The sequence below is a fragment of the Larus michahellis genome, chromosome 2 (genome assembly GCF_964199755.1).
Source record: "Larus michahellis chromosome 2, bLarMic1.1, whole genome shotgun sequence".
NCBI classification, from domain to species: Eukaryota; Metazoa; Chordata; class Aves; order Charadriiformes; family Laridae; genus Larus; species Larus michahellis.
The window spans coordinates 164,915,875-164,941,520 of NC_133897.1; the positions used below are offsets into that span (position 1 = coordinate 164,915,875).

At 45.1% G+C, this 25,646-nt stretch overlaps 2 protein-coding genes across 14 annotated transcripts in view; one reads left to right on the forward strand and one right to left on the reverse strand.

Moving 5' to 3' along the window:
* Positions 1-508: 508 nt before the first annotated feature.
* On the forward strand, positions 509-4,503 carry CHRAC1 (chromatin accessibility complex subunit 1). The gene is made up of 3 exons (XM_074577909.1): positions 509-869; positions 2,403-2,529; positions 3,395-4,503. Exons 1-3 carry the CDS (start codon positions 735-737, stop codon positions 3,538-3,540), a joined length of 408 nt encoding a protein of 135 aa, XP_074434010.1. The 5' UTR covers positions 509-734; the 3' UTR covers positions 3,541-4,503.
* A 1,536-nt stretch (positions 4,504-6,039) lies between these two features.
* Positions 6,040-25,646, reverse strand: part of AGO2 (argonaute RISC catalytic component 2) — a 67,642-nt gene continuing 48,035 nt past the window's right edge. For 6 of the 13 annotated variants that reach the window (XR_012585812.1, XR_012585814.1, XR_012585813.1 and 3 more), the window contains 5 exons: positions 24,315-24,416; positions 23,518-23,717; positions 8,327-9,376; positions 6,492-7,657; positions 6,040-6,174 (listed from right to left, as the gene is read on the reverse strand). Coding sequence is in view for 4 of the 13 variants with exons in the window: in XM_074577908.1 (XP_074434009.1) it covers positions 23,059-23,167; positions 23,518-23,717; positions 24,315-24,416 (411 nt within the window). In the remaining 9 variants the exon portion in view is untranslated. Of the gene's footprint in view, positions 6,175-6,491; positions 7,658-8,326; positions 9,377-22,146; positions 23,168-23,517; positions 23,718-24,314; positions 24,417-25,646 lie in introns of those variants that run through there. The other 7 variants (XM_074577908.1, XM_074577906.1, XM_074577905.1 and 4 more) reach the window with 4 other exon arrangements.

Genomic DNA, 25,646 nt, shown 5'->3' on the forward strand with positions numbered 1-25,646 from the left:
CCATCCCTGGAGGTGTTCAAGGCCAGGCTGGATGGGGCTTGGAGCAGCCTGGTCTGGTGGGAGGTGTCCCTGCCCAGGGCAGGGGGTGGCACTGGGTGATCTTTAATGTCCCTTCCAACTGAAACCATTCTGTGATTCTGTGATATCTAATCTAAATCTCCCCTCTTCCAGTTTGATGACCGTCAGGATTACCAGACAGCATTCCCTTTTAGTGTACTACAGCAGCAGAAGAGGTATTTAGCAGCCTGCAATTACAGTCCGAGTTAACAATTTTGCAGCCACTGGCCTGTAATTGGGCTGTGTACAGGATGCGCCTATTTCCCATTAAAAACAAGTTCCCCAGACGCCGCGGCTGAGGCCCAGGCGGGGGGGGCCGAGCCAGGGGAGCCCTCAGGCCCTTCACGGCCCTGCGGGAACGCGGCCATGGCGGGAGGGGAAGGAAGGAGAGGGTAGACTCCGCCACCCCGAGGGACCAGCAGCCAACCACCTCCGGCGCCTCAGGGCGCCCGCCTCCATCTTAGGAAGCGCCGTCGCCCCGCGGGCGGGAGCGGGGCGAGGAGCGCCCTGGGGCTTGTAGTCGTCCCTCCGCCCGGCTTCATGGGAGCTGTAGTCCCGCCGGCTCCCCATGGCGGCCGGGGACTACATCTCCCGGCGGGCCGCGCCGCTGCCGCCCATTTCTCGCCGGGTTGGGGAAGAAGAGCCGGAGCCGGTGCCGGGGTGAGGGGGGGTGAAAGATGGCGGCGAGGTTGAGCGGCGGGGAGAACCGGCTGGTGTCGCTGCCCCTGTCGCGGATCCGCGTGATCATGAAGAGCTCGCCGGAGGTCTCCAGCATCAACCAGGACGCGCTCTTCCTCACCGCCAAAGCCACGGTATCGCCTCCCCCTTCCCCTCCCGCTCGGCCGGCCCCGCTTCTTCCCCGCCGGGCTGGGCCTGCGCCTCCCCGAGGGGCCGCTGCCTCCGGGCCGGGCCCGCACCTCCCTCCCGGCACCGCCGCCGGGACGCCCGGTGTCAGCGCCGGGCTCGTCCCCAGCCAGCGGCTCTTCCCCTCCTGCCGGGGCCCGGCACCGGCAGCCGTGCAGCGTCAGGCTTCGCTTTCCCGCTGGGCAAAAGGGGGTTGCGTGGAACCATAGAATGGTTTCAGTTAGAAGGGACCTTAAAGCCCACCCAGTGCCACCCCCTGCCCTGGGCAGGGACACCTCCCACCAGACCAGGCTGCTCCAAGCCCCATCCAGCCTGGCCTTGAACACCTCCAGGGATGGGGCAGCCACAGCTTCTCTGGGCAGCCTGGGCCAGTGTCTCACCACCCTCACAGCAAAGAATTTCTTCCTAATACCCAATCTAAATCTCCCCTCTTTCAGTTTAAAATCGTTATCCCACGTCCTATCACTAAACTCCCTGACAAAGAGTCCTTCCCTGTCTCTCCTGTAGCCCCCTTTAGGTACTGGAAGGGGCTCTAAGGTCTCCCCAGAGCCTTCTCCAGGCTGAACAGCCCCAACTCTCTCAGTCTGTCCTCACAGCAGAGGGGCTCCAGCCGTTGGATCATCTTCGTGGCCTCCTCTGGACCCACTCCAACAGATCCACGTCCTTCTGATGTTGGAGGCCCCAGAGCTGGAGGCAGCACTGCAGGGGGGTCCCACCAGAGCAGAGCAGAGAGGCAGATTCCCCCCCCTCGCCCTGCTGGCCACGCTGCTTTTGATGCAGCCCAGGATAGAGTTGGCTTTCTGGGCTGCGAGCGCACATTGCTGGCTCACATTGAGCTTGTCATCCACCAACACCCCCAAGTCCGTCTCCTCAGGGCTGCTCTCAATTCATTCTCCGCCCAGCCTGTATTTGTGCCTGGGATTGCCCCGACCCACATGCAGGACATTGCACTTGGCCTTGAACTTCATGAGGTTTGCACAGGCCCACCTCTCAAACCTGTCCAGGTCCCTCTGGATGGCATCTCTTCCCTCCAGCGTGTCAGCCATGCCACACAGCTTGGTGTTGTTGGCAAGCTTGCTGAGGATTTGGGCATCTTTCTGTCCAGCTGAGCTCCCAGGGTCTGTGAGCAACGCAGGAGCTTATTTCCACCACTGCCAATTAGTATAAATTAGCCTGTGTGGAAATGATACCCTGCTGCTTTCTGATCCCAAGTGTTATTTGCTGGCCTGCGGAAAGGGTTGAAGAACGGCACAAATTAAGTGATGTACCAGAACCCAAACCTGCAGTCAGTGCTCCAAGGAGATGCAACTTGTGTGCTGAACTTAAGCTCCTCTGAAATAAGAGGGTCTCTCCACAAAGTGTCCAGTATGTGTACACTTAAATGTAGTGTTTGTGTCTTTAAACAGGGATTAAAGAAAACTGCTGCCAACTATATGTGTGAATTCATCGTTTGACTATTCACTTTTGTTTTAATTTTGTAGGAGCTTTTTGTTCAGTATTTGGCTACATACTCCTACAAACATGGCAGAGGCAAGGAGAAGAACGCTCTGACTTACAGTGACCTGTCTCACACTGCAGAAGAGTGTGAGACCTTTCAGTTCCTTGCAGGTATCTATAGCATGATGGTAAATCCAGTATGTAATTTGGAAAATGAAATCTTGCTCTTGTTGAATTGTTTTGTAAGGACGCAGCTCTCCTGGTCGTTAATCTGCTGTATAACATTCAACTGGAACTCATAAACTCCATCACTGAAAACACTTCTTTGTGAATGGGGATTTTTCTGGTGCTTCAAAATTATACAAGGCTAATTACTTCTCAGCATATTGCCTCAAGCATTTCTTAAATTCCAGCAACTCCATCTGAAAGCTTTCAGCCTGTAAAACAAGATCGCTGCACATCTTTATGTGAGCAGTTATGTGGCCCCAAAATTACACATTTAAATCTGTAAGTCTTGTTTCTCAAAGCGATTCATCGTATGGCTCTCCTCTCCTTTTATGTATATATATTTACACGCACGTGTGCATGCGCGCGGAGTTTTTACTGGTACTTGGATTTTTGTCGTAACACTTAGCTCAGAAAAGGTGTTGGCATAGGATATAGGTCGAGAATAAGATATTCCCTGCCCAGTCTTTCTCTGGGTTCCCCGTGGACGTACTTTCAGAGCGCCCAGTTCTGCTTTTTCTCAGGTCCATCAAATAAATAATGTACATGAGCAGATAGTAAAGACGGTTGCCAGTAATCAGTTGTGAAATATATTCCTTATCTCTGGTTACTTGTACCATAAGGGTGTAGTTCCCTTTTATTCTTACAGCTGTAAAGGTCAGGCTAACTTACATGGTTATTCACTTAAATAATAATGTTTTTAACAAAGCCTCCTTTTTACTTCATTTCATTAGCGGTATGGATGCAATAGTATTAATGAGGCAATGTCAGTATTCAAACTAACTATAAAAGAAACAATTCTACCTTCCAGATATCTTACCAAAGAAGATCCTAGCTAGCAAATACCTCAAAATGCTTGAAAAGGAGAAGCGAGATGGAGAAGTGGGGGAAGGTGATGAAGAGGATGAGGAGGAAGAGGATGAAGATGTAACTGTTGGTGAAGATGTTGGATCTTAAGATCAATGGAGAATTGCTTCATAGTTGACCCATTTTTTTGTTGTATAAAGGATGTTATTTTTGTGACTGAGAATCCAGATGCTGGATATATTTATATACTGAGCCATCTGCTTTTGCTTTGTTTAAGAAGTTTAGAAATTGAACTTTATACTTGGTGAAGAGTGGAATTCTTCCCTCAGAAACATGGCGGGGTGAGAAGAGCCTCATGTAAATCCAAGAGCAGAACTTGCTCCGATGATTTAAAATGACTTCTTCAGACAATCATTATCCAAATTTAAAATTTCTTTGGGGCAGCTTTCAGTCCAAAATCTCTTTCGCCCTCTGACTTAGAAGGGAGTCCTTCCCCAGTTTGCGTTTCTCCTCGGAGCGGAAGATGAGGTGAGGGGAGGTGTTTTACACAGTGTCTGCTGTCCTCAGCCTTCTCCTCCTTGGCGGGGAGGGGGCCGCCAGTAACCGATCAAACCCTCCCTTCGCTTCTCTGGAACGGTGCCAGGGCATCACCAGCGGACCAAGATCATTAACCAAAAAAAAAAAGTCTTTATAAAAACAGCTGCTTCTGTCATGCAGCCTAAACAGCCACGTGGGCACAGAGACAGGGTAGAGGATGAGATCCATTCCAAGAGCGAGTGTGGTCCTGCGGCTGTGGTGGTGAAAAGCACGCGCGTTAGATAACCGTGTAAATATGTACATCTAGAACCTTGTACTCTAATGAGCTCTGCTTCTGCAGGGTGTCCATGCTGTTCCACCAAAATGCACAGTGAAGTCTATTAGACGTGAATTGTTGAGAATGAGCGACTCTTTTACCATGTGAGTGACAGAGCTGGATTTTTCATTTGTTTTTGTTTCGGGGTTTGTTTGTTGGGGTTTGTGTTTTTTGGGTTTTTTTTTTTACTATAGTAACCCTCCTGTGTAGAACTTTATATGCAACTTTTTAAAATAAATGTTTTGTATGAAAAGTGACAATTGATGCAGAGGCTTTTTGTAGTTCTTTCCAGCTTTGGGCACGTACGTGATGAGCGCGCAAGCCCAGCGTGCTGCTCACTGTTCATCTTTCCAGGAAGGAAGGCGGGACAAAGGGCTAAAAGTGTTGCGTTGAGAGGTCAGTAATACTAACTGGATCTCATCTGCCGGGGGAGTGTTACCTGTGTTAACCAGCTGGTACACAACCAACGCTGGCACAGGGTCAGGGTCACGAGAGAGAGAGAAGTGCCCGAGATCTCTCTCCAGATGTGAAGAACACCTCAAGTAACGGGAACATTCCTACGGAACAAAACCTCCTGCTCCGAAAAGCTGGGCAGAAACCTGCCCTAAATCAGTCAGGAAGGGAGATGTCTCGAGCAGCACCCGAATTTGGCTGGCACGGTGAAGAGTTACCAGGAAACTCTGTCTTCCCAGACAGGATAATTCTGGGCTTCTGGAAGCCCGGAAGACAGCTTCTCTTAGGTTGAAGACACAAATACAATAAGCTGCTACTGAAACACAAGGCTCCAGCAACTCCATCACCTCCTGCACCCCACGTTTTGATCCAACAATGTAAGAATTCGGGTTAGGCAGGTAAGATCAGAGACTGGCGGAGGTGTAAAGCTACTGAGCCACGTGAGAAACGCTCTTATTTTAAAAGACCAAAGTATGTTGCACCATAAAAAATTTTCCCAAAGTTACCATAAATCAAAATGGTATTGTATCAGGAACGCTGCAGCAAGTGCCGAGCGATGCTTTATTCCCTCGAGAAATTCCCAAGTGGGTATGCAGAGCTATACTATTGTTGAAAAGGGTTGGTTTGCTTTTTTTTTTTAAAAATATTATTAGAAGTGCATGGGGATCTGTGGGAAACAGGGCTGAATGCTCTCTTTTGGGGGCGGGTGAGGGGGTGCCTGCAGTAGAGTATGTGAATTCTGCGGCATTGCTCAACTCGTGGTGGGTCGAGCACTCGCCAGCTTTTGGGGAAAAAATAAGGCTATTTGTACCCTAGCACAAAATTGCATGGTAGTTCTGTGGTGTAAACAGGGGAGAGGGCAACGAGATACATCGTTTTGGGGGCCCATAAACCACTGGCCACCGTTCTAGCTGTGTTGGAGAGTCACAGAGGACCAGCCTGGTCCCAGAGCTGGCGTCTCCATGGGTCAGCTCACTGGTACGATGGCTGAGGCCAAGCGATACCCGCCCCGCAGTTACGTCACGTAGGTGGCAACCCAGGATTGCAACGACCTCAAACAGCCCCGGCAAAGAGGTCTTTGGGCCGGGCACGTGTATTTTGAGGGAAAGACATCAGGGCTGCTAAGTTTTAGGGTGCTCATATTTATAGAAATCACAGTTCCGCTTCGTTTTAGACCTGGCGTTTTCCACCACCAGTTCTGTTTGGGTGGCCAACCCAAGTGTCCAGTATGCGGAATCCTCTGGAAAGGGTTGGTTTGGGGTTTTTTTCAGGTCAGTCCTGAAGCCAGGTGTAGGTTATGAAGGACAAAATTGATGAAAGGTGCCAAAAGAGCCACCAGTATCTCCCACCATTCGGAATCTCCAGGGGGTGATCATTCCTGGATTTTTAGCACTTTGGTTCAGCTGCCACTCGGGCTGGCGACGGATTGTTCCCACTGACGTTTGGTAGGTAACAGAGAAACTCTGCTTTTAGACACCCTAAAAGAAGGAAAAAATAAAATAAAAAAATCTCCCGAGATGTTCATCAGTCACTGCTCTACACACTGGGACCTCCTCAGCCTGGGGAGGAGAGTGGCTCAGTGTGACCAGCCGACGTGTCCAGGACAAAAACTGCCACTGTGATCCAGTCCCCGTGTGCCTGTGCTGACTGGGAGCACTGGTATCCTGGGACTGAAGACAAAATGCTCTTACTGGGACGTGACAGATCACGGCCAGTCCTCTGCGGGTCACCTGAAGGGGGAAAACCTGCTGCCGTGGTAAAAGGCCACCGCAGTTCTTGACTGTCAGCCACGTACCGGGGCCATGTTCACAGCTGGCAGAGGTGTCCCTGGTCACCAGTAGCCCACACCAGCAGAAGGCAACACTCCGTTGTCCTGTAGCTCAGTCTCTCTGACATCTGGGCTGGGCCGGACTGGCCACGGAGATGAGTTTGGAAGAAACGAAACTAATGAAAATATCAATAAAATAATAAAAAGTAAATAATAAGTTACATCCAATAGATACAAAACCGTATTGAGCTCCCAGGATGATGATTCCATCACCTGCAGGCACTGGGAAAGTCCCAGACTGGACCCAATGACAGATGGGAACTGGATTCCAGAGCTGGATTCAGGAGTGTACGGATCGGGATCAAAGGCAGAGGAACAGAGCGAGTCCTCCTCGGATGCCAGCTGTTGAAGAAAAGAGTCTGACCCCTTTGATCCCTCCTCAGCTTTTATACTGAGCATGGGGCAGATGGGATGGAATACTCTTGGTCAGTTTTGGTCCTTGTCCTCTCCTCCCTGCAGGTGGGACCCCTCTACGCTCTTCTGCTTCCCACCTTCCAACGGGGCAAATACCAAGCGAGCTGGTCTGGCTTGTTCTAGCAGTGAGGGTAAGCAGGAAACTCTCTGCACGCTGCTCCTTGGCATAAAGTACAACTAATCGTAGAATGGTTTGGGTTGGAAGATCATCTAGTTCCATCTTAGAGATCACCCAGTTCCAACCCCTATGTCCTGGGGCAGGGACACCACCCACCAGACCAGGCTGCTCCAAGCCCCATCCAGCCTGGCCTTGAACACCTCCAGGGATGGGGCAGCCACAGCTTCTCTGGGCAACCTGTTCCAGTGTCTCACCACCCTCACAGTCAAGAATTTCTTCCCAATATCTAATCTAAATCTCCCCTCTTCCAGTTTGAAGCCATTAACCCTTGTCCTACCACCACATGCCCTTGTAAAAGTCCCTCCCCATCTTTCCTTTAGGTACTGGAAGGGGCTCTAAGGTCTCCCCAGAGCCTTCTCTTCTCCAGGCTGAACAACCCCAACTCTCTCAGCCTGTCCTCACAGCAGAGGGGCTCCAGCCCTCGGAGCATCTTCATGGCCTCGTCTGGACTCACTCCACCAGGTCCATGTCCTTCTTGTGCTGTGTCTGACTCTGGAACTGGATCGTTTGCTTGCCATCCACTAAACAACAGCTGAAACAACTGGGAAAACAAGAAAAAGCGCTTGTCTCGCACCTCTCCTTTTACAGCTCAGGGTCTTCTTCCCCACCAGCACCGAGGTCTCCACCACCGCTGGTCTCAAGCACAGCTTGGGCCTCAGCAACCCCTCTGCTTTGCCATGACTTTGAAGGACCTTTTTCCCTCCAGCCAACCACCACGGCCTGGGCTGACACAGCCTCTTCCTACGCCCAAAGCAGGAACAGGAAGGTCCATGACAAAGGACAACCTTTCTTCGGGTACTGGAAAGCTGCCCTCAAATCCTTATCTATCCACCCCTCGCACGGGAAACCTCACTATAAATGGCTAAATCTGGACAAAGGTACAGGCGTGGGACACGGGGCGCCGTGCTGGAAAGCGGCAGCTTCGCTCACGCCACACATTGCTTTTTCTTTCTGTATTTTTCAAAGTTCGCAGTTGCGGATCTTGGCCTGTTTAAGGTGTTCAGGGATTTTAGACAGTGGAACACAGGCCAGGGGACGCTTTCCATCTAATCTATTATTACATCCATATTTCTATTCCCCCCTCCCCACCCCCCCCCAAAATACCAGCTTGCGAGATCCTTCCCCCCCCCGTCAAGGCTGCTCAAAGCAGATGAAGCTTCCCAAGCTTGCAAAAATGACAAAAGAACGTTGGTTACTAAGTATAAATTACCATATTTCATCCCTCTTAGAAGTTTCCTGGGGGATGCTCAACATGTTCTGTCAATTAGTGAGGCCGCAACAACTCGAACACCCTCCGGGATTCATTCAGCTGGAGTCCTCCATGGGGACTGCGGAGCTGCCAAAATTCGCCACAGCCATCTCCGAGGCCTCGCATCTGCCAAAGCTCGTTGCCATCAAAACCAGTGCGTGGTATTTGTTTGCCCCCAAGAGCTTGACACGGAGCAAAACCGCGCCCAACTCAACGTAGTATTTCAAAAACAAGGAAAAAAAAAACCAAAACAACAAAGCTCTGCCTGAAACGGCAGAGACGGCTGTGACTTTATTCCATGTTATTGAGTAAAACTAATGCGGGGCTGCAGGGTTGGGCTCCCACCAGGAGCTCCTCGGCGTACTTGCGAATCTTGATATCCCCTTCACTTGATGCTTCATAGCAAACAACAAGTGCTGACTTTGGTTTTATTGAAAAATTGTCTGCTGTAGGTATTTCATAGAATCGTCGAGGTTGGAAGGGACCCTTAAGATCACGGAGTCCAACCACCTGCGTATTCACTCAAAGCAACAGAAGGCAGGATTTCAGGCAAGTGGTTTCCAACATACTGACCTTCCACGAATAATTTCACGATTAGAAGTGTAAGACGGTTAAAAGCAGCACATGTTGCCCCTGGAAATCTGGGCCCAGAGCGGGCAGGTGCCCACGGAAGCACCTGGTGATGTAACACAGTGGATGTGATGGGACCAGGAGACCTTTTCGTCTCTTGGGCAACAGAGATCATTCTCTTCCATCACAGCAAAAGCCGCCAGACCAGCACATTTAAATTCGGATTAACGATTTCACAGAGCAAAATTTGGTTTAGCGTAAGGATCTCTGCTGCGGTCTGATCTCCGATCTGCCCCTGGGACTTCTAACAACTCTTTCTGGAGCAATCCATAATTCTCGATTCGATTCTGACCTTTGGCAGCAAGAAAAACCCAGCAGCGATGCTGCAAATTAACTGCTATTTGTGTCGTACCCGGGGGCTGGAATCCATCCCGCTGGGTGCTCATGGCAAAAAAAAAAAAAAAGAAAAAAAAAAAAGAAAAAAAAAGTCTTAACAATGCACAAGGAACAGCAGAAATTGGCAGAATTAAAAGAGAAAAAGACGTCAAAGCCACACTTGTAAAGATGAGGAATTTTATTTTATTGACATACTATGAGGCAAAACAAAATCGACACCATACAAAATAACTTTATAAAATATCATTCACATCATTATTTTGTCAGGAATTACAGCATTCGGAGCTTGTTACGAGTCTTACGTTTTGAGGTGAAAAACACTATGCTAAAATCTTTAGTATTAGTTGTATATGTACAGTAAGAAACCAAAACAGAAACTGTTAGGTTTTTCATGAGTTTATTGCAAAAGTAGTGCAAACTATTTTACCTTACAAGCTGTAAAACAAACTTGGAAAAGGACCCACCTAAGCTTAAAAACATGACAATAAATGCTCAATTTCACAGCCTTTGAAGCTTCCTTCAACAGTTCTCAACAAAAATTCCCCATCTCTGCACATTTTTTTTTTAGATTTTTATATATTTTTTGATTTTTTTTTTTTTATGGACTCAGAAAGGAAGAAGTAGAGGATACACCTCCCCGAGCGAGCGGCCAGAGCAGGAGGGATCCTGCTCCGGCTCTTCCCGGAGCCGGCGTCGGGGCGACTGGGCGCAGAGCCCACGTCCCCTCCCGCCGCTTCTCCATCACCCCCCAAAAAACATTGACCAACACGGCAACTTTGGTCGCTTTGGTTTTTTTTTTTTCCCCTCTGTTAATAAGCTGCCCACCCCCCCACCCCCCCCCCGCACTCGTATTTGAGAAAAAAGTCAAGAAAGCAGCGGGAGCGGAAAAAAACCCATAATAGTGAAGAATAAGGAACATGTATTGTCTGTTTTAGAAATATAGTATCCTTTTCCTGAAGTCGACGTAAAGCGTATTTTCCTCACGGTGTGTCCCCCCCCCACCTCCTCACGTACACGATGCCGGGCAAATCCCACCCCGAACGACGGCGCGAAACCAAGGACGGATACTACATCCTACGAGAGCGAGAGACAAACGACGGGCTAAGATGCTACCAGCGTCCCCCCCGAAGCAAAACAGGTAGCTGGTAATTCTACTTTTGAAAAAAAAAAAAAAAATAATAATGAAAGCAAACAAATGCTACATGAAAAAATGTTAAAGGAACAAAATGCAGCATATTCAGGCTTTTTTTTTTTTTTTTTGCCTTTTTTTTTTTTTCTTCTTGAGGTACCTATATAAATATTACCTTCTGCCCAAACTACTAGTTGTTTTGTTAAAAAACTAAAGTCCTTATCGGGAGCCAATTGCAGGGCATACCTTATTACCTTATTACCGAGAAAGTGCAACCATGCTGATAATTTATACGCAGCATATTAAAGGATGATTAGGCTTTAGAAAATAGAGCTTCAGTATAGACCTGATGGAGCGGTTTTTTTATAAAAAACATTTAACAGAGGCGTTTTCCTTCCGTTCGAGTCTCTCTGCAGCAGAAAGCCTTCGGAAACAGCTTTGACGTCCTGTCACGATGGAATGTCAGCACTTTTACAATCCCGTATATAGATTATTTTTTTTTCTTTAATATTTAAACTAAATACAATTTTACAGAAAAAAAAAAAAAAAGATTTCCCCCCCTCTGTATTAGGTACTGGTAAAAAGTCGATTTTTTTTTTGGTTGGTTTGTTGTGTTTTTTTTTTTAACTTCAAAAAATGATAGCATATCACAACTGAAAAGTTTCCCCAAAGGAATTATTTTTAAGTAAAAAAGGTTCACAGAGTAGAAAAAACTTACAGGCAGTTGTAAACTGTTACGTACAAAACAGTGGAAGAGTCAATGACGACGTATTCCCTCACCCTCACACATGGATCCCTTCATTCTTTTTAATATATATATCTATATATATATACACACCCCCAAAATTGCATACTAGAGGTGTGTGTCTACGCATGCGTAGCGCGACACACACAGAGACGTGCGTATCTGGGGTCAGGATTATATATTTCCAAAAAAAAAAAAAATTCTGTCCTGGGTCTTCCTCTTTGCCTAGTTCCGCTGCGATACTGTACGTTTTATGACTTGATACACTGAAAAATAGTTTTAAAATCTGCTAAAACTACGTCTTGTGACTTTTTTTTTTTTTTTTTTTTTTTTTACTTTGTGGCTAAAATTCATTTGCTGTTTTTACTTAAGAGCATTCCATTGTTACGCACTGGGGGAGGGGGGGAAGAAAAAGAAAAACAAGAAAAACCCCCCCACCACCCAAAGGCACAAAGGATAAAACTCCACCCCGATATTGTTGTCTCTGAACACCAAAGGCGGAGGGTTCGGTTCGCAGAGCGCCGCCTCCCGCGAGGTCACTCCTCGACAGCGCAGTTTGGTCGCTTTTTGCCAATCTCGTCGACAGCTCGAGTCAATAGCACCCAACTGTTGGCATGAGGTAGATCCAAATCGAGAAGAAATACAACAGCAATCATTTTAAAAAAAAAAAAAAAAAAAGCAAGTCCCCAACATTTTATTTGCCTCTATTTAAAATGTTTTAAGGATTAAACGTCAGTCGGGAGAAGTGGAAAAGGATGGCAAAGGACGGCACTACCTGAAGCAAGCACAGAACTCAAGAACAGCTTTTTTTTCTTTTTTTTTTTTTGCTTTTTGATGTCGATTTAAGTGTTAAATCCTTCAGGCAGAGGTTCCCGAGCAGGGGGGAGGGAGGAGAATACGTTCAACCACCACCACAAAGAAAAAGCTGAGATTTGGGAAAGCCGGGTCGGGGCGAGCGGCCAGCGAAAGGCCCGGGCGCCGCGTTGCGCCGGGGAACGAGGTCAGTCACAGTATAGACATCGTGTAATTAAGTTTCCCTTTGTTTCACAGGTGAGAAAGAAAACTTCCTTTTCTACCAAGTTCAGCTACTCTCATGGAACAGTATTTTTGCATCCTCTGAGGGGAAAAAAAAAAACAAAAAAAAACCTGACAAATTTATCATTTTGTTAAGGCTTGATTTAACGCGGCCTCGCCACACGGCGCCACGCGCATGTTACACTCCGTCAGCGAGACGCACACGATGGATTTAAACTACGCACCTACGGGACACCGCAGCGGCTGCGCAACACAAAGCGACGCTCACCATCTACCCCGTGAGTCCTCCAACGCCGCCCGCGCCTTCCAAAGGCACAACCGCGGGGGTTTCCGCGGCTGCCTTTTGCGTCCCAAGGGCTGCTCCCACCCAAAGCGACGTCGGTTCTCTACCGCGAGCGCCAGAGTTTTAAGTACAGCCGCACCACGCAGGCGCGTCTAGTACCACCTGACACGAGGCCTTTAACAGCATCTATTTTCCTTCCCCCCCCCCTTCCCAAAAAAAATTAGCAAACTTTAAACGGTCCTAAAAGCATTTCGCGTCAAGGGAGCTTTTACAATGCGAAATTTCTGAATTGAGTTTTAGTTCTTTTTCGGTTGTTTTCTAAAAATAATTAAAAAAAAAAAAATTAAAATTTAAAACCACTAAACCAAAAGATGAAAACCTTAACAGAGGTCAGCAAAATCTGCAATGTACCAAGATTACAGAAATAATAATAATACTAATAATAATATGGATTTAATCAATACATTCCGGTTTGCGTCTCCCCCTCCCGAGATGAAGTTCACCCCTTCGCTGCACAGAAACGTGGCAGCAGCTGGAGCTTTACGTGTCGACTGCCCCGAACGGCGAGATTTTTTGGGGATTGTACGAACTGCCCAAGTGCTGCGGAAGCCAGTGAGATTGTGCTCGTTATTTCCAGCACAACGCTGCCCGCCTTCTCTTTCATCAACGGGCTATAAACGGGCCCGCTTTCCTTCCACAAACACGTGTGTGTGTGCACACAGACGGACACACAAACACACACACATATATATTTTTTTTATATATATATATATAAAATCTACTCAACTGTACCAACAAAATACTGAAAAGAAACGGCAACGCTTCAGGACAGCACAGAACTCGGCCAGACACGCTTCCTCATCGCACCTCATTTAAAAGTTGCTTTTCCAAGCTATCCAATTCTGAAACTCACTCCTCGATGTTTTGCTTTTTGTTATTTTAGTTTTGGTTTAGGTTGGGTCTCCCCTCCCCCCCCCCCCCGCCCTTTTTCTTTTCTTCCCCCTGCCCCGCACAAACGCCTTGCTTTCCCAACCGGTCTACGAGAGTAATTATTCCTTAAACTTCGTTAAGGGAAAGCCCCTCCCCGCACCATCTACTCAAATTATCTCTCCTGCCCCAAACCAGGTAATAAAGAAGTGGAAAAAGGCACCGATCTCTTGGTGGGAGACGTTCTGGGGATTCCCCAGCCCCAGAACAACTGAAGACCAGCGAAAGATTCAAGTCGGTCAGCCAGTTAGAGACGCGTTATTTGCTTTAAAATAAAATTACAAAAAGTTGTGACTTGTAAATGAGATGAGCAGTTTAAGGGCTCGGTCTTGTGAAGTCCCATGAGAAAACGCATCAGGAACAACAAAACGGGGCGATAATACCTTTTTTTTTTCCCCCCCCTTCCATAGCACAGAAGCAGCGGGATCGGAGCATCTCACCACTTGATGCAGAATGAACTTTGGTGAAATCTAGAAAGAAACTCCTTTGTACATTACGTTGACCCGCGACAGATTCGATCCAAACCCACAGCCACGTCGCTGGGACGTTGGGGTGCCCCTAAAGCACAGCCCGGCTTCCAGTCAGATACATGGCGAGCGAAAACACGCAATTTTCCGTACACTGGCACGAGTGAAGCTTCCTCTGCTCGTGGTTTTAAGAACAGGAGGAGCTGATAAATACAGAATAGAGTCCACTTTAAATGTATTTTTTCTCCTCGCGGGAAATCTAACCTAACGAAGCAAACACAAAGCGCACCAGCCAGGGAATTAGGAACTCCCAGGTTTGCTTGCTGACCTTTTCACAGCTCACACTTGCCAAGCACATGCAAAAAAAAAAAAAAAAAGCCATAAAACAGACGGGAAAGTTTAAATTTCTATTTCAGGGACAATTCCTAGGCTTAATCCTGCGTTCGCCAATACCTGTAATCCCTGATGCTGATCAGACAGTCGTTATTCCAGCAGGTATTTTAGCTGTGCTTAAAGAAAGGGGCTTAAAGAAAGGGGGGGAAACGGCAAAACTAAAGCAGAGGGGTACAACAGCACATCCAAACAGTGGTGGGGTGTGTGTGGGGGGGAAATAATAACAAAAATCTGTGCACTCCTAAAAGCCACGTAGAAATGAATATGCCCTTTAATACGCATCGGTAATGCAAGTACTTGGCTCTTCAGAACACCATCGCTGGGTTGGCTGGTTGAAGAGCAGCCACAGGTAGTTTTAAGCTGCATCTGTCCGTCCATTCCACGGACAAAGTTAAAGCAATTGCTCTTTTTGAGGCTGTTTCGACGGGAGGAAGGGAGTCCCCCAGCCTTCATCTCGTGCCGCGGCTCCACTTTTCTTAGCGCTGCCACATGCAAAACTCCCAAGGTTCGCTCTCGCCAACCTCTCGCGCCTCCAAACCCGGCCAACGGCCCTGCCCTTGCGCCAGCCCTCTGACAGGGAGGACTAAAACAAGCGCTTAATTAGCGGTTTTGCAAGAAAAACGTATCCCCTCGCCTCCTTATCTCATTCCCAGGAGGGACGGGGCAGCCGCACAGCGCAGACGGCATTGCTCATCCATAGAGGCACGACAAGCACTGAGCCCAGGGCTCTCTCCTCCCTTCAGCTTCCCAATGCTCCCGCGGGATTGCAGCGGGAGTCGAGGAAGCGCACGACGATCCCCTCGCCGTTTTAACGAGGATATACGCTCAGGGAGAGCACAGGGAAACCCCTTCCAGGCCACAGCAACGTCAATAGTGTCTATGGATCCACAATACAAGATGTAGTGAAATATTTTCCGGAAAGCAGCCGTTTACTCTCAAGCAAAACCCTGAACTTCACACTTTTGGGGGGAGCTTTCTTCAATTATAACTGAGAACTGAACAAAATCTTCAGGATTTTGCCCCATTCGGTTATTAGGGAGCTTATTTACTCACTCCCTCCCCGCTGCTCCGCAAGAATTGGCTTCCAGAAAGTCAGAACTTCAATCCTCTTCTGCCATCAATAAACTTCATTAGTGTCTACGCCCAAAGATTAAGATAATGAAATTGCAGGTAGCACATAATCCCAGCAAAACTTGCTTCTGAGATGCCAACCTCCGTAGCATAAAGCTCACTTACTTTTAAATAAAATAAAAAGAATCTCTATCACTGCTATGAAAGCGCCCACCAGCGCGCGGTGCTTAAACAGGCAGCATTTCTGTCTGCAGAGTGGTTAATTATAAAACGAGGAAGCTTCTTCGGATCCATTGTAAACAAAACGCAATGCATTAACACAGTTTTCTACAGTTTCATTTCGGGCCATTTAAAGCCCCTTTAGTCTGCGGGCGCTTATTTCAAGGTTGAGTTACAGCCACGGCTTTGCACATAAACTGCCACTAAAATAGTCACAATCCAAACATATTCAAGGTTGGGGTTGGTTTTTTGGTGTGGTTTTTTTTGTTCGTTTGTTTTTGGTTTGCCTTTTTTTTTTTTTTTTCCCATTTTAAAGTTCATTATGATCCGAGCAGGGAATATGGTATTTTCACTGCTACAGTCTCACATCAACTTATCTAAAAAATACGTTAAAAAAATATTCCAACAGCTAATTTTTGCCTCAGACTCAAAATGTATTTCAAGCACCTTCATGTCATTTCCAGTGAAAGCATGACATTTTCCGGGCAAGAGCTAGAAATAGGAAAACATTTTTTCAATGGAAACAACAGCACACAAACTCGGCGAGGGAAGGGACGTGCTACAGAGGGAGTCGCTATCGAGGGACCCTGCACAAAAGCCGACGTGCCATTTTCCTCGCCATTTCCGATACCTTCTTAATACCTCGCATCGGCACATCTATGCCTCGGGAAGACGGGAGGAGCGAGGAGCAGCCCTCCGAGATCACAGTATGGCACCGCGACTTCTCCAGCAAGAGACAAACCAATAAAAGGACGGTTCGTTTGGGAGGATTTTGGCTGCTTAGTAGTAGGTTTGCTTTGAAAATGAATTCATCTGCGGAGGAATACAGGAGGTAGCCTTTAACTGCATCTGCTTGCTAAAGAGTATTACAAAACCACCTTTTGTAGTGATTTGGCCAAGTCATTACATTCATAGTAACACTTCGGGCAAAGAAACAACACTGAAAAAGTGACTGAAACACACAAAACGGGATAAAACGGATTACGTGCCACCCCAAGCACAAGCAAAAAAACCCACGCCATATCCTTCGGATTAAAACCATCTCGGAGGAGCGCATCCTTCCAGTCATTAACCCTCAGAAACAGGAGACGGAACTTGCCGTTTTGCATCCTAACGCTAAAGAGCGGGGCTGGACTTTGGGTCTCTCCTGTCCCCGAGGGCTAGAGAAGCAAGAGGCAATTACTGCTGGATCGGGGACTGATGGCTTTCTCTACGGGCAGAGAGACAACACTGTTCCTTCGTTCAGAGCACTAAAACATCCACTGCACTCGACAATCCCACACCCCGCGGAGGGGTAGGGAGCAAGATGCAACAACTCGGGTCCCAAATCCCTATTATTCCACTAATTCTGCCACGCAGACCAGTTCTTCTTCATATGACGCGAGAATCCCATGCTGAAAGAAGCAAGGAAAACGCGCGACAGCCTCAGCTGATAGTCAGATACTACATTAATGCTATCAGTCACATCTGTCAGCGATATCAAAGATGGGCATTTGAACGCTGCACGGACAACAAGCGCATCGGTAGCTTAAAAGCTGCCTTTCTGTCCTTATGGTGTGGGAGAAGCGTGCATAGAAGAGAGAAGGAAGAAATATTTTATAAATACGGACGAACCCTAAATATTTCCACTGTAATCAAGCGACTGTGCCCTTGGATTCATACTGTAACGCAAACGGAAAGCAGAACAACGTTTAAAACCAAAGCTCGTCTCTCAACACTGTAAAATATGGCAGTATTCCCAAAAAGAGAAGAAGGAGGAGGAATGGTATCCACAGCATTTCAGTATTTACTACACATCGCGCTATTTACAGTATTTTCAAACAGCTACAGCAGATGCAAAGAGGAAGTCTTACAGTAAAAAGAGAGTTTTAAAAAAAACCAAACAAACAACAATCAGTGCAATTACCTTCTACTTGAAGTTTCTTCTTAGAAAAGACTGCAGGTATGCTTCAAGAAGCACGTTACCAGATGTAATATAAAAGTAAAAAATGTACTGTCCTGCATTAGAAATTGAGAAAGCCACACTGGCAGGGAAAACACACCAAAAGAGATGCTACTGTAGGAGAAGGGGACTTAAAAAATAGGAAACTATGTGATTTTATTACACCGGTATCAAGTGTGAAAAATACTGCGTGAGGGCTTTTTTTACATTCATTTATTTAATGTGTAAAAGATATCTTAAAAAAAAAAAAAAAAAGAAGAAATCCGTTATGGGTTATCAATGCCACCGGCGCTGCCGGATTACGTCGAGAGGCAAGTGTGTCCATCTACATCTCCAAAGGTCCCAGTCCTGCATTTCTAGTACATGCAGTTTTGAATAAGCACGACTTGTAGAACCAACCTGTTCTCACCTCAAAATAGCGACGTTTTCTGCCTCAAAAAGAAACAATCTGCACGTATAGCAAAAAGCCTAGAGCAATCCACTCGATTTGGCTGGGGAGGGAAGGGAGGGTGCTAACACAGACCTTCCTCCTATCCTTGCTCTCAGTCAAACTCTAGAGATCCAGTGGCATGAGGATGACTGGGGTTTCTACAGGCGGGATGCACGCGACCACTGTATTTGAGGAATTTACTGCTGCGGTAAAGAAAACAGCATTGGCAGCGATGCGCAAACCCCTCCAGACCACGATCTTCTCTTTAACAGAAAACCTTTGTGCACGTACACATATGACTTTAGACAAAAGCTTCAGAAGCCTCCTACCTCGATTAGAAACTTCAGTCTTTTCAGAGTAACCTGGGCACACGAATACCTGAAACACCCCCACCTACCCTTCAAAAATTTAAGTTTAAAATCCTTGTGGAAATATTCTCTCTTGCTTTAGTTCTAAAAATAATCTACTGACATCTGAACAGCATTAACTTACGTTAAAAGTGGACAAAGGCTGCCGGAGTTATTGACGGAGTCAGAATTAAAGCTAAACCTTCACAACCTTTTTGCTTTTACAATCAGGGAACATTGCCTGGAGGCCTGGATGAAGATCAAAAATATTTGTTATGGGTTTCTTGTTTTAAGCATAAAAGCTTCCCGTAAATCTTCCATGCTGGCTCCAACGCAACACAACACCTTTCCCTAACGACTCACCCAAAACCTGGCAGATCTAGAAACAAGGAAATTAATACGCCGCAGCTTCTGTAAGACGGAAGATCATTGATCGCAATTCAGCAAGCCAAATGTGGTTGCTGAAATATTCTAACCCAAGCCAAGCCAAAACAAGGAATTCTCATAAAAATAAGTGATCTCACTCCAAACATCAGTGCATATATAGGAAGTGTTAAGACTGCATAGGGCTATCTTGAATGCCGAACTTGTATAAGGCCGAGGCAAAGCCACCTACTTCCAACATTTCACATGAGCACGTTTCCTCTTACGCGTTGACTCAACTCTTGTTTCCTGGGTGGAGGAAGAGGTGGAGTGGACAATGCCATACTATTCAGCCACCAGAGCAGAAGTTTCCAAAAACTAAGCAAGCCTAATTATTGCATTCTATCTCCTACATTTGAAAAAAAAACAAAAAAACAAAAAAAAACAACAAAAAAGGGACAACTTTTAAGTATTTTCTCTTGGTCGCTATTATTTTTTCACCTCCCAGCAGGAACATTTCACGCTTGCTGCTGCTGGCTTTTGGGGGGTTGCTCCAGAACCACGTTCTTCGGAAGGGCTCTCTGGAGATGTCTGGTCCGGGCCCCTGCCCAAAGCAGGGCCAGCGAGCCGAGCCTGCGCGGGGGCCTGTCCAGCCACCTTCCAGCCTCTCCAAGGACAGAGATTCTACAACTTGCTTCAGTCTTTGAGCATTTTTGTTTCAAATAGTGTTACCATTTCCATACCAAAAAACCTCAGAGAAGACTAATCCATAGCAGGCAACTCACTAATATCCATTCATCTCTCAAGCATGCTCCTTTAAAACAAAGTAGTACTGGCAGTGGTGAGTTTGTCCATCACACCGCTCATGCCTTCAACGGGACTAAGATTTTCATCACCGGGGTGGAATTACTATCAGTTTTCAAACTGCTAAGCACCAGGACAGCCTGCACCCAATTCAAGCACAAAGTCATTGCCAGGAACATGATGGAGAGCGAGAGCAACGTAAGGGATGAAGTCCTGCCCAGCACTCTTTTGCTGCAGGAGCCACCCAACTCCTTCGCACGGGCCGAAAAAGAAACCAAAACCCCAAAGCAAAGCCCAGCTGCCGGAGGGTAACGCACATTTGGTTATTGCTGACCTGAGCTGCATAGTGACTTAGTGGTTATAACTGTCAACCTCAACTGTGACTTCAACAGCAGGAACACGTGTGAGATAAGAGACATCTTGAGTTTCGTGTTTACCTGAGATATTGCTGTTCTTACAAGACACATGGGAGGTAAGAAAAAAATTTTATATAAGCGTTTTAGGTGTTCATGGTGGTTGGTTTTGGTTTGGTTTTTTTTTTTTGATAGGAGACATTTTTGAATATATAATTTATATAAAGATTATTCCCAGAAAGATAGCTGCTGGACTTATAGCAGGCTGTACTTTTCAACGTATATACTTCATCAACACTTTTAAGAAAAATGCTTTAAATTATTCATTAATTGACTACTTGCGAGAGGTGGGAGGGGAAAGGAGGGGGAAATCAAGCCATAAAGAATTAGCGGTATTAGAGGCTTAATAAGATCTGTAAAAGGTAGAAATGTCCCTAGCCTGAAATGCATATAACATCCCAAGTTCTTCATACTCAGGGAAGGAAAGCTACACGAATTTCTGTTCATTCCAAGAGGATACACAAACAACGGCTACTCTCAGATTAAGGGTCTGCCTAATGCTCCTTTTCTCACAAAAAGAAGCCGCAAAGACTATTCCAGCCCAAAGAACACATCCCAAATAGGATGCAGTGAAGTCCCACCGTCCGCTTCAGAAATAAGCTTTGAGGTCAAGACAGATTCTGCCCTCCTTGCCCCATCTGACCACCTGCACAAAGTCATTCACTCCAGATCCGCACAGAGAGGAAAGAGGAGGAGGAATTTCACATCCAAGAGGTCTCTGCATAACAAACAGCAAATAAACTAAACAGCGTCTTAAAATGGTTGATTTTTTTTTCTATTTGTTAAGAATAATTCATATAAAAAATAATTCTTATATAAAACTCCGCCAAATTAAAATTTTCACTGAAATCTGCAACCTCTCAAGCAATCGTGGAGAGAAGTGCAACATACCCACCACGGAAGGGTCTGCAGTTTAGCGGTACTTCAGGGGAGGTATGTACAACCTGGCCGGAACACAGAAAGATAAGACAATGCGACCTGGAATTTGCTTTCTGTTATACCAGCATAATTTTAAATCTGGATTTACATAGCTATGACCCAGAAGAAAATCTGACCCAGCAGCCTAATCACCAAATTAAATACAAATACAATTAATCTACTAATAGGTTTTACATCGTTATTTCACCTGAACAACACCGACAACCAAGACACTGCTAGAAGGTGAAGATCTGAAACTTGCACAAGTTTATGTACCTAAAACTCTTTTATGCAGCAAAGGTTGGGCATTTTCTAGCTTATTCGACAGCAACCGGTTATAGTCTGTCCGCTATATGGCACAGAGCTCTGTATTGGTTAAAGCTACTCGCCCGTCTCAGTGGCTAGAGGTAAATGTATTCAAAATGTATTCTGCCGAGAGAAAAGGGAAGAGACAAAGCAAAACGAATCAGCGGAAGAGAATGAAATTTTAAAAAAACCTGCCTCTCAGCATGTTATTTCAGTTATGAACAATAAAGAAAATCAAGTCAGCATAAAGAAGTTTCCTGGGCTTTTTCCATTTTCTTCTAAACCTCTTTGTGGCATCATAGTTAGTGCAATGGTTTATCTATGTATTATGGTTTTTTTAATGAACTCAGTGTGCAAACTAACAGAAGCGTTTGTCTAATAGTTACCAGTTTTAATTAATGCTTCTCCTAAGAGAATGGCAAAACTCTCACATTTACTATTGACCTTATGCATAATGAAGAGAGTTTCACCCCCCTTCATAAGTAAACTTCAGTTTCTTAAGATTTATCTTTAATGCATAGATTCTCTGACTTTTGTCTAAATTACAGTGAGCCACTCTCCTCCATCAGAGCTCCCGCCTTACCAATATTCAACATATAAATAAAATACAATTGTTTTGTGCTTGAATGAACGTAGAATGTTGGTCTCGTGTGCGTCTCTGAACTGCACAGGTAAAACCTGCTATGTTGTGTCCACGCTTAAAAAGCCTTTCTACAAATTATAAGCCATAGAATATAGACGGTACGCATCTCTGAACCCTCACATCTAAGTGAATTGCATATTTTTGCATTTGAAAAGTAATGTCCCCACGATAAGGTTTTAATTTCTAAATCCAAAGCATTCTTGATATGTTAACAGAAGTATAATGAGCACTCCTTAGTAAATAAAAATAAATAATAGCATCTAGTCTATCACATTAATACTGTGAAACATATATAAAATTTACATTAACTCACACAACAGTGAAAAAGGATTGTACTGTATTTATCACCACAGACCCGTATTCTTTAGATACTTTGGAAAGTAAGTGTCACAGTCCTGTACGACAAAATTTAAAGTTAGCTGTCAGTATGATTTAAAAAAAAAAAATTCTTTACAATTTTTTTTTAAAATGGCACATTTTCTTTTGCCAATCTAACTGGACCTATTAAAAGCTTAGGTACAAGTTAATTCTTTTTTTAAAATTCTTTAGTCTATGAAAAACATTTTCAAATGCAGCACAATAAAAAACATTCAAGAACAAGCTTCAGAAAATACATTTGCCCTTAGACACACAGAGAATAATCTTTATAAGACAGTTGAAAACCAGAATTTTGTCACGCTCTTCTTTTGAAAATAAAGATTTTGTAAATGCATCTAGAATAATCAAGGCTTCATAAATAGTCAAAAAATGCTTTGCTTTTCTTTGTATTAAAAGCTAATTCACAGCATTTGAGCCCATCAAACTTTAGTATGAATTAGATCTTTCCAAATTATTAAAAGCGATTTAATGAATAGCAAACTGAATGAGGAGTTTTGCGGGTTGGGCTGTTGGTCGGTTGTTGTTGGTTTTTTTATTTTCCCTAAGCCCTGAGATCACAGCTCTTGATTTCATTATAAGATATGGGTCTGTTTTATACCAAGCAGCTTAGAGATTTTTGGCAAACCACATTTCCAACAATAGTGGGGTTTGGTACAAGAATGCAGTTCATAATCAAGTGTGAAATTTTGGACGGAAGGCTTTCTTGCAAACGAGGGGGGGGGCGAAAAAAATAATTAAGATGCATCACTCATTGCTGGCTGTCACTGTAGCTCGGGCAACTGTTGGTCTAAGTGCAGCTGGTCTCGTGTGAATCCAACTCTGTATTGTACTGAGTCGCTAAACATTAAAACATGTCAAGCAAAGTACATAGTGCGCAACGTGTCCTGATGAACTTGAACTGCTTTAGCAAGTGCTTGATGATCTCTGCCATTACTCTGACCCGAGGTGTGGCTTCCTTCAGCACTGAAAGAGAAGGGAGGTGGGGGGAAAAAACAGAGGTTGGGGGGGGAAGGAAGTGAAACCCTATTTCATCTGCCTCTCCTTGAATGACACAAAAACATTATATGCGTTTCTTCTGAACAGAACGGTCAAAAGTTAAGCACCCTTAAAACACCACTGAAGTTCTGAAACAGCAAGAAGCACAGAAGCATACAGGAACATCTTCTGCTTTTCCCCCCCCAATATGATTCAGTGATAAAACCAACTTTACCGTCAAACTGCTAAATGGGATACCACTCACCCCAGAATTAGCATGCCCATTTCCTTCCTGCTTTCTTTCAAATTCAGTAGTAAATCAAAACTATGCAACTCACCTATCGTGTTCTTTGTCCACCAGATGATACCTGGCTCTGAAGGCAACCAGGTGTGCGTAATATGCTGGTGCGGGGATGGAAACAGAACGGGTACAGCGTACGTACGTATGACACAGCTGGTAGGTAAGAATCTGCAGCTCATCTGAAGAAAAACGATTGTCATCCCAGAGGACATGGTAATGAGAAGGTCTGCTTGTTCCCTGAAGGCAGATCACACAGGACATCAGCGTTTCAAAAACAACTCTTTACATTTCCACCTCTGTAGGTCAACTGCAGTATAACCGGCCGCTTCCTCAAAAATCACATGTGAGCAATTCTACAGCAAATTTTTCATTTAAAAAGGCAAACAACCTCCCTCCTTGCTCCCCATATAACTCATAACTTTGCATTTTCGGATAGGATTGCATTTTCTAGAATTTCATCCCTGCTACTGAAATTAAATGATCTTACTGAAACGCACTTTCATCTTGTGAAACTTCAGTCTGACAAAATGCCATCACATAAAGTCGCTTTAGGCAGAACATTATTAGCCTACAGCGATCTAACTTGTGCCCCTACTGAATACACTTTTTTAGATAATATCAAATGTTGACTTTCGGTGCTGCTGTTGGTTAATAGTTTCTGACTGGGAAGAAGAAATCACACTTTAACGATGACAGAAGAGCACTGTGGATGGCACAGACAAAAAGCCAAAATACACAGACGGGAGTTGTAGCGTTCGTCTCCTGCGTGAAGAACGTGGGAAATACCAAGAGTGTTATCTCTGAAAGTCACCAACCCCACACAAAGCGCTGTACCTGAATACCAGCGTGACTACACAGGTAAAAGTCAAACTCTGATGGATGGGTGATTTTTGTGTCCACTGTGGTACCAGCTGGAATGTTTCCACTTTTTCCAACCTGTGTGAACAGAAAATGCAAACAGAGTAAGGCACGCACGCAGTTTTTTCTTTTCAGCTGTATAGTAAGGAAAAAGCACAAGAAAAACATCTATGGAAAAAATAAATCTATAAAAAGTAAAAAGTCAAGACAGAATAGTGAAAACAGGTTTTGTTCAACTGAAAATCTGGAGTGTCTCTACTATGGAGGAAAAAAAACCAGACGAGATGCAGAATCTTCTTGGAAGTTACCTACAAAGATAAACTTTTCTGTTTAATGTAAAAAATTCCTACAACTGATTTGACAAATTCTTTTCACCTTCCTATTCCGGGACAGGTTATTCCTCTCTCACTTGTTTTGTTTATACCTGGAAGAGTATAACCCATAATTCTAAGACAGGCCTCTCATTCCCTCAAAAACACTCTACTTCAAAGCAGAACTGAAGAATACTCTTTACTTTAAAACAATTTAACAACTGTAATCATAGTATGTTATCAATACAAAAACCACCTTCATGTCAGCATTAAAAGTGATTAATTATTGCCTTGAAGCCTAGTGGGCTTCAAATGCTTACATGGAGAAGCCTGACAGAAGGACAAAGAACACGGAAAACCCTGTCTGCGAATGGAGGTTTGCCATTATTAACTCTTCATCTACAGCAATGACCCCATTCTAGACTTGGGGAGTCTCCTCTCCAGCCAGAAAGGAGGAATCAAATATTTCTTGACGTACGTCACGCAGATACAGTAACAACCATGAAACACTCAAAACTAGAGGCAAGTACTCAAATTTATTATTATGGAATACTCAAATCTGTAGTACTCAAACGAGGTTTGCATACTACAAATAATGTGTTGTGACACTTGATGTGCCCAAACCAAACTCCACGTGTCTAAGACATTAGGCACCTAAGATACTTTCTTCTCCATTAACACTACGTTTAAGGTATTCTGGAAGCGTAGGGTTCACCTTACCTAACCATTTCAGTGTCTACATCTCAGCTGGTAACACCAGAGTCACCCTACAGTCAGTGGCGACCAAAGTAGTGAAGTCACCAGTGCTAGAATCAGATGGAATGTGCCTTATTGGGAATACCAAACAGATCTCCGTTCACAATGAGTATCCAAGGTAACTGTCCCAGATGCAGACATCTACGTTATAAACCCTGCACTACCCAGATCCATCTCAATCCTTGAGGATCTTGAGACAGTAAAAAAACTGGAAAAAAAAAAAAAACCTGAAAAATTTGAT

Excerpts from the sequence above, each read along its gene's own strand:
- CHRAC1 (XM_074577909.1), top strand. The coding sequence starts at position 735 with ATGGCGGCGAGGTTGAGCGGCGGGGAGAACCGGCTGGTGTCGCTGCCC. Across the intron at positions 870-2,402 it reads TCCTCACCGCCAAAGCCACG|GAGCTTTTTGTTCAGTATTT; the intron begins GTATCGCCTCCC and ends TTAATTTTGTAG. Across the intron at positions 2,530-3,394 it reads GACCTTTCAGTTCCTTGCAG|ATATCTTACCAAAGAAGATC; the intron begins GTATCTATAGCA and ends TCTACCTTCCAG.